Source organism: Squalius cephalus, assembly GCF_949319135.1.
Source record: "Squalius cephalus genome assembly, chromosome: 3".
In the NCBI taxonomy this organism is placed as follows: domain Eukaryota; kingdom Metazoa; phylum Chordata; class Actinopteri; order Cypriniformes; family Leuciscidae; genus Squalius; species Squalius cephalus.
Window position 1 is genome coordinate 2,475,950 of NC_137124.1, and position 9,298 is coordinate 2,485,247.

The following is a 9,298-nucleotide window of genomic DNA, read 5'->3' on the forward strand; positions in this document are numbered from 1 at the left end:
TTACAGTGTCCGACAGAAATGTTGTCACCCTTAAATATGAGCAAAGTGGACCTAGTCTTTAACTTTAAAGAGGTCATGACATGCCTTTTCATCATTCTGATTTAAAAATATCTAAAACCTGTGGACTGACCTGATGAGGAGAGCTCATTAGCATAGACCTCTGAATCTGAAGAATGGAGGAATAGTCTGTTCCTCCATTCTTCAGATTAAAGTATTAAAGACAAGCATATAATTGAGTAACAAATAATTGATTAATAGATATATCTTTGGTGATTATTTTGAATAAAAGACCAAGAAGATAAACACATTTTCCCATACCTTGATTTGCTCATGTAGAAAAAAAGTCCGTTCAGCTGTCATTATAGAAGAGTTGTTTTGTTTGCTTTATTGCCAGTTCTTTCATTTCAAAGTGGTTGTTTAATGGAAATCTAATGTCTGTTTTACAGATGCAGCACACATTTTTACCAAGGCCAAACAATTAATAAAACCACAAGTGAAGAAATGCCAGTTTCCCCTCCGTCAAAAGGGAAAACCCCTTTTAAAGGTTAGTTGTGGCAATTATTAATTCGGCTTGAAAAAGCCAATTGACTGATCTACTGCAATCTAGGCTTGTTATTGTTATTGGTTAGCTTTCTCAAGCCAAATAGCTGAATTGCTAATTAGAATTATTATTATTTAGCTGAGACTAAAATATCTGACTCTAACTAGTCCTAGGACTTTTAAGCAAGAAACACCAAACTTGGGTCAGATCTATCTAATCTAACTGTCTGTCTGCCTATCCAAAATTGCATTATAGCTTTCATAACTAATAAACTAAAATTAAACTAAGTTTTATCAAGGGTTTTCAAACTTTTCAACTTTATTTTGTTGTGCCATTGTGATATGTATTTAACATGATTGTGGGAAAATTAAAGGTATTTGAAGGTAAATTAAAAGTAACCTATTATTTCTTTTGATACAAGATAAAAATGGCTCCCATGGAGTGGAAACCAAGAACTGCAAAAAAACCAGGCAGATATCAAAAAATCATCCTTGAAGAGGCTCCACCACAAATAATTGTCACAGGCACTGAGGGCTATGATGGGCTCCTAAAACTTGGCCAGGAGACATTTTGGTCAGACAAAGAGAGAGAGGGGAGTGTGTTTACTCTCTGCTAAGCAGATGGGACAAGGTGGACGAAGGAACACTTTGATCAGGAGTTTGGATCTGTAGCAGAGATCCCAACCATCTGGAAGCGAATGTTTTACATTGGACGTAGAGAAATGGGTATTGTAATGTTTAAAATTACATTTAATGTGCATGTTATTAACTTGTTCTTGTCTTAATACAGTACCAACTGCATGTTGTATATACAGAGGTCATTTGCCTTGGTGAAAACAGTTCAATATCAGGTATGTACCATACATTTTCATGACACATTTTAAATGCAGTGTATGTTTTGTGATACATAACAGTTGCTCATTAATTAATTGTTTAGTATGTGTTCCATTTATATATGTTTCATTTCCTTCTTTTGCAAGGAACTTGTGAAAGTGAAGTTGACTCATCTATGGTAACTTCAGTTTACTAATTTGTAAATAAACTAAATTATTACTGTTGAATATTTGGATGTTTAATAAGACAGATGATCTTGATGGTTGTTTATAGGATTTCCAACCAAAGAGATCCAGATTTTTAGGAAGATCTACAGACCAAAGTGTAGTGAGGGGCTTAGGTTCAGGTCTGCATGCTGGGAGATCAGAAAGCACTGATCCAGTTCCAGGTTCAGAAAGATCACGTTACATACATGCATACCTACCTACATACACACCTAAATACATTAATTCATCCATTTATTCAGACAGGCATTAGGTGCTTATTCAAATTCAGAACCGGTTGCAGTAAGATCCACTAGTGCTGATAAATCCTTGGAGTAATTCACCCCAAATTAAAATATGATTTGAATTACAGCTAACAGTAACCATGGCTGTTATCTCCAATAAGAAAAAATAAAAATAATAATAATAATAAAAACACTTCCAAAAGCCAAGTGATAGGTTTTAATGTGGCATAGAATATAGATCAAGAAAAAATGTTGTCCTCATTTCATTACAACACAAAAAAACGTGTTTTGACTATGAATAAAGCTTTAATAAATGTCAAGATTTTAAGAATATTGCAAATTAGTGCATTCATCAAAGATTCTTATATTTCATTACATTGTCTTTCCTTAGTTATGTATTTAATGTAGCTACAGTGTTTTTTTCTTAGAGTTTGTAAACCTCCAAATTTGTAAACAGTACAGTAGTGTAAAAATGTCATGCATTTCAATTATATTGTACATACAGTATACAGTATTAGATTTGCCACTATCAAGCCAGTTTACATAATTTTAAATACTGTAAAAAGCAAAATCATAATTTGGAGAGGATTGCGGTCTGTGGGAAAAATATGTCTCATGATTTAAATAACTTAATTAGTCAGCTGTTGTATTGTAACTGTTACTCCTGGTCATAATTTTATAGTTTATATGTGGGCTTACTTTTTTACCAGCAAGTTGTTTAATGGTGAAAAACATCAATGTTTGTCAGTGCATAAAATTTAGTAGTGCCAAAAAAAAACTAGTGCCTGTTTACACCACAAATAGTTTTAAATACACAGTTGGTGTAACTGAACCCAGAGTACATATACATAAATTGTGTGTATGGCTAGTTTTTGTCTTTCTGGGGCTTTATGTCTGTTATCTGTCTATGTATAGATAATTAAAAAAAATTGTGTTACTTTTTCTCTTTTGTGTTTTAAGTGGACAAAATAATACCATATGCCACAGCATGAGGGTGAGTAAATCATGGCAGAACAAGGGAATTTGATTGATTTTTTTTCAGAGCAAAGTCCAAGTGGGTACACACCTCCAGAACTTGTTGCAGAGAAACCCATCCAAGAAGGCATAGGATCTGAAGACAAAGGTGGACGTCCACAAAATCAAGTCTTTTATGTGTCGTCCAATGTTGTCACCATATTACCATCATGTAAGTAATATTGCCAAGACAACAAGTTTGCAGTATTTTTTGTAAATTAGGATTAAAGTAAGTAATATTTTAAATGCATGAAATGATAGCATTTTTTCCCTTTCAATTTTATTACATATAGTATATGTTCCACGCCTACCCTATGTGGATGAGTCCCTGATCCATTACACAGAAGAGAACCTATTGGGTGAAGGTGCATTTGGAAAAGTATACAGAGGTTACTTTCAGGGCACACCTGCTGCCATAAAAAAGATTCTATATGGCACCGCAGGACTACCAGACCAAGACATCCAGCATGAAATTCTTGTTTCACTGTAAGATAAATTTTCATAACTAATTATGTCTTATAATTAAACATACTTTTTTATTTAATCTTGTATTAATATTAACAGTTGGGAAGAATGGAACAGTTGGCAATAACAACATTTCTACAGTGCATTTCTACTGTGTGCTAGTTTTTTTTTTATTGTTGTCATTGTTTAACAGTTTTGCTGTGCATAGGATTTTGACAGTTTGCTAAATGTCTGTCACATTTCATTGTAATTTATAGGCGACTGAGCCATCCCAATATCGTTCGACTCATGGCTGCAGCCCGCACTGACAACGCCTTCCTGCTGGCCAATGAGTATATACATGGCACAACCCTGGATGATGCACTACACAATGACAATTCTTGTGTTAAGGTAAAAAAAAAAAAGTCACATTTTTCATTGAACGTTTGTGAAAAATTTTCCTAATATTTAATAGGGTGCCTGTAATAATTAAATGCCAAATCAAAATTTAATATAAAAATACATTAAGAGGGAGATCCAAAGGAATGCAAAGCAGACAACATAACTTAACAACATAACTGTCTCTGAATGTATGTGGTGAAGGTTATGCAGTTTTGTGTGTGCATTTCTCTCTTGAGTGAAATATGACTCAAATATAGCCTATGATTCAAATTTGCATTGTATGTTTTGTTAGCTTGAAGGAGATGACAGTTATTTTGTTGCACTGGACATCTCAATGGCCATTGAGTACATTCACTCAAAAAATGTAATTCATCAGGATTTAAAGCCAGCCAATGTTTTGGTAAGACTTTTATAGTTTACCAGTAAGTACATATAGAAAAAATACTGTGGTGGCCAAAATTATTAGAACACCTAGTATTTTTACAAGTTAAATATTTTTGCTGTAGTGTGTAAGTAGGAAATATCAGTTTCCTTTTTCAAACATTCAATTTGCCATTAATTGTAATAATCCAGTGAGATGTTTGTTTGCACAAGGAGTCTGACAACAGCCAGTGCTCCACACAAAGATCTGATCTCACCATCATCCAGTCTGTCTGGAATGACGTGAAGAAACAGAACAAATTGAGACAAGACTAAATCCTGAACAACTGTGGCAACATCTCCGAAAACCTTCAAGAAACCTACCTGCAAAGCTACCTGAAAAACTAAGTTCAAGTTTATTGATAAAGAAAATCTATTCATGACATTATCCTCATTTTACAGCATTTTTAAAACAACTGCCTAAAACTTTGAACAGTACTGTAGCGTTGCAGGTAGGTCTCTTGGAGAATCTTGGAGACGTTGCCACAGTTCCTCTGGATTTAGTCTGTCTGCGTTTGTTCTGTTTCTTCATGTCATTCCAGACAGACTGGATTATGATGAGATCAGATCTCTGTGTGGACACTGGCTGTTGTCAGACTCCTTGAATCTCACTGGATTATTACAATTGACCATATGCACGGAGCGTTCTTTAGAACTTCCGCATTAAGATAAGCCAGCTCGTTAACTTCAGTTGAAGCTTATTTTATATGTGCTATATGTGGCAATTAGAGGTATCACAGCAGCTATTAAATTTCTAGATTACTGATTCCAAAAAGGTAACGACTACGCCACCCAGAACTAACTCTGGGAACAGCCCAAGGGGCACAGATTCGAGTTCTCAGAAAATGACCAAGAGGCATGGGTACCTTGTATAAAACTTGTACATCTTTATTACACAAAAATAATTAGAATTTGGCTCATTCGATGAATCACACATAACAGCAGGAAGATTTCACCCAGCAAGCAACACCAACTGCTGCAATACAAACAAGAAAAGAGAAACAAAAACAGACACCACAAACAACAGAGCTGGGGCTTACCACGAGGGCGGCAGGCTTGACACCAGGCTTCAAAAATGCCCGTAGCAGTAATAATGATAAGAACCACACACGTGCCCCAAACCACTCACACCCTCCAAAGGATTCACGGCAACTCCACGGCACTCTGATGAACAGTGAGACAACCACACGGGAAGGGTCAGCCTGCCCTCTCCAGGCCCCAGCTCCAGTACAAGAAAAAAAGAAAAAGTTACAGCAAAAAGAAATGTCAACAACCAACAAACTACATAATCAAAAAAAATTATAAATTACAGCAAACCAAACATCAATTTAACAAAACAAAACCAATAAGCGCAACACTGACCAATTGCAAACAAGCCCTACTGTTTGCAACAAATTAAGGAAGACAAAACAAAAAAAACAAAAAATAACGTTACCGATTGCGATAAAGAAATAAACAAAACAACAGGACAGATTATTAAATACCAAGTCAGCGTTACCAAATATAAAGCAAAATAAATGAAGCCAAATCAAAACACCATAAATACAAAACAAATGAATATAAGAAAACAATAAAGGAAAAAACAAGCGTTACTGAATGCAATGCAAACTTAACAGATGCAAACCATGCATTAAACGGAAGCAAAATGAATGTTAAGACAGAAGTAAATAAAAGAAAACAAAAATGAGAACACACAAGAATAGAAAACAAAATAATTAAACAAAATTAATAAATACAACCTAAATCATTAAACAAAACGGAATTAAAGCAAAACAGCAGTGTTGAAGGAGCAAGCCATGCTGAAATCAAGTTGTTGCAGGATGCAAATTGGAAGCCAAACAGGCCCACTCACAGAATGGTTTCAACTCCTAAAACACATAAAATAATTATAACCCCATTTACCTTTATGAAGGCCAAAGGGAAATAGAAGGTTATACATACCAAATCGTGCAAAACACATCATCTATCCAGCAGCCACCACTCTATTTGATCACATGCAGACGGCGGAATTCACCCACAAGGGCATCACATGCAGTTCGCACATACAGCGGAGCGCCACGGCAAAGCAACGGTTGTTGATCTATGGGTGCAACAGGCACTCAGCCGAACGCCAGCCCAACCGAAATTACTGTTAGCAACAACAAACATGTAAAAAAAAGGACTTTTAGCATCTACCACACGGAAAACCACGGAGAAAACACCCATACATACCCCTCGTGCAGCGCAACGAGACGCCGGAAGTGAGATCGCCAGGTATGACGCAATACCCGTTTTACCGTACCGCTTGCCTTATATACACGTTCCCTCGCAAATGTTACCCGAGGGGGGGGCGTGGTCAAAAAGGACCACAGCAACAATTTGCGTTTCACCACATATATATAGGTGGTCACTCTTGAGACTCCTCTACTGCCTCGAACATTCAGTTTTATATTATTTAACATATAATTTAAATGCGGAGCCTGGTAATCCCAGGAGAGTACCTGCACAGTTGTACATTTAAATGCTGACAGCTAAACACTATCATAATGTGTTTAGGCTAACATTAGCTAGCTAGCGATACTTCTCTTCAAGGACATCTTAATTGTATTCTTGATAATCAGTAACTTCCCTTCAGTCATGAACACATTTTTAAAATCTTGCAATATTTAAAGGCTTTATTATTTTCCAACTACAGCTGTGCAATAAAATTCACTTCAAAAACTCATTTTCATTTTCAGTCATAAAGACGACATGGGAAAAAAATGCCTTTTCACGGAAAACAATGTCTTTTTTAAGCTAAAAATGATATGGAATTACCCATATAACCAAAAGATGGCAGAAGGGCGATTTATTTAAATACTATATATATATATATATATATATATATATATATATATATATATATTAGTTCACTACAAATTAGTTAAATATTAATGGTATAATACTTAAATAATGCACTCAATATGAATCAATATGAATATTCATATTAATATGAAATATTTAATTTAATTTAGTAACTACATCTTTGAAGTTTTATCTTGAACTGTAAAAGCTATTAAATAGCCTATATGTAACCAACACAAACTTGTTACTGCTGTAGTTTTGTTACTCTGAATTTAGTATGAATCATTTAAGCTCTGTTTTGACATCAGCTTGTCAGATGTTTCGTCCGGTTATTACTGTCAATCATTAAAAAAAAGCCGATTTACTCACATTTTTTGCGTATGTCATTCTTGAAACGGTATACATGGACGTTTGGTCCTCATAGACAAACAACACTTTTCTTTGATTGTGAATGGATTATGTAGAGAAAACAAACAAAGTACGCTCCTATTATGGCACAGTACAGTTGACCGGAAATTACTTAGCTGGCTTGTCTAAACAAGGAAGTAATCCGTGCATATGGTCAATTGGCAAAATGAATGTTTGGAAATGTAAACCTTTATATTTTCTACTGACACTGCAGCAAAAGATAGAAATAATTGATTTTAAACCATTTTTTAGCTGGTGAAAATACTACTGTTCTAATCATTTTGGCCACCACTGCATAAATTTAACATTTTACATTCTATTTTGTTACTCTAAACAGATCGACCAGTTCTCCAAAAAGGCTGTACTGACAGATTGGGGCCTTGCAAATATAAGGGACACCGTCGTTCTACGACAAGGCAGTAGACTCATTGGAGGGGGCATAGGGCCAATGGGGGGAACTTTTCTGTATATGGCCCCAGAGTGTCTAATTGAATTTGAACAGGCTTCCAGGAGTTCTGACATCTGGTCTCTTGGAGCAATGTACCTTGAGATTTTCACGAAATCGGTACCATGGACAGCAAAAAACCAAAGAGAGTTGTCCAGTCTAATGGCCAAAAAGGTGCCACCACATGCTTTACAACATCTCAGCGACAAGTACACATTTGTTAATACAATGTTGCATTATGATGCACCAACAAGACCCGAAGCTTCCTCTGTGGTGCTGTCCCTCAAAGCAGTGGAGGGTCCAGACTTAAAGGGCTGTTATGGTTACGAATGGTAAATGTAAGGAATTTGAATACCGAACATCTGTTAGACTTTACCTCACTAACATGGACAGTGTAACATTTCTTGCCTGTTTCAGTTTGTACTAAAAATACCAATGTTGGTAAAACGTTAGCATTATGATCACTGTTCTTCTCTCTGCCTAACACTGCTGTTTGTTGTAGTATTCGTTTCAATTCATGTTGACCTCAATAAACATGTTCTGCAATTTCATTTATTAATCATTTGGACTCTTTATTTGGATTTTGTTTGTTAGATAAGCAGTTACAAAGACCCTGGCTCATTGGCCAGTAGCTGGTATATTTCATTAGCCTCTGCAAATGTGGACGGAATGGAGATGCCTCTTGTTTGAAGGGCTATGGTGAATTTCTCCACTAACATGAGGTAAGCTGCCAAAGACCCTTCTGGTGATGATGGGAAGTTTGTATTTTGAAGAATAGTCTCTGATATTGTTCTGAATGCTTCGTTCGCCACCAACAAAGGCTCATTTACTCCACAAACAAGCTGTTCTGCATACTTCAGGAGGTCGTCGTCTACATTGCAGAGCACATCAGCAAAGCCTGCAGAAAGATAATTTTAACATTGGCTACTGCTTTTCTGAACCATTTTAGTTAGGACGAAACAGATACCTTCAGGTGGGGCAGTAAAGAGAAGGTCTGGTTTCCCAAATGGACCTGGAACATTCCTTTGCTTGCGAATGTCGTGAGTGTTCCACAGTCTTTGCTCTATGTTCAGCTCTCTCTCAAGAAGGGGAAGGTGTGTATATTGCAGGCAATTTCTGTAGGTTAGCATGTATTGATTATTATTTTTTTATTAAATGTAAGCAGATACATGAGGGCGGGTTTTAACTTGCATCTGTACAGGATTGTCCAAATCGAGCATGCCAGATTCCATCATGGCCTAAAAACACATTTTATAGAAAAGTAAATAAATTACAAAAATGTCTTTAATTTAGCTTCAATAAGCATGTGCCATACATTCCAATCGACAGACAAAAACAGTTTAAGTTCACCTCAAATGTCACCTGCCATTTTTTGATCCATGTTTTTTTCAGCATACTGTTGAAGCATTCAGCTCGCTAATAAAACAAAATGTTTCTTGTTATAAAAAATATATTTTGCATGCATTATAATACATAATAGCATTTATGCCCACATGCCTGATTATGTACTGATGTGCCCA

At 35.8% G+C, this 9,298-nt stretch overlaps 1 protein-coding gene across 1 annotated transcript; it reads left to right on the plus strand.

Annotated features, from left to right (window-relative positions):
- The first annotated feature begins 2,803 nt into the window (after positions 1–2,803).
- On the plus strand, positions 2,804–8,328 carry LOC307155317 (uncharacterized protein). Its single transcript, XM_079865915.1, has 5 exons — positions 2,804–3,008; positions 3,130–3,322; positions 3,559–3,691; positions 3,975–4,082; positions 7,671–8,328. The coding sequence occupies exons 1-5, from the start codon at positions 2,828–2,830 to the stop codon at positions 8,112–8,114; spliced, it is 1,059 nt and encodes a 352-aa protein (XP_079722041.1). The 5' UTR covers positions 2,804–2,827; the 3' UTR covers positions 8,115–8,328.
- Positions 8,329–9,298: the final 970 nt, after the last annotated feature.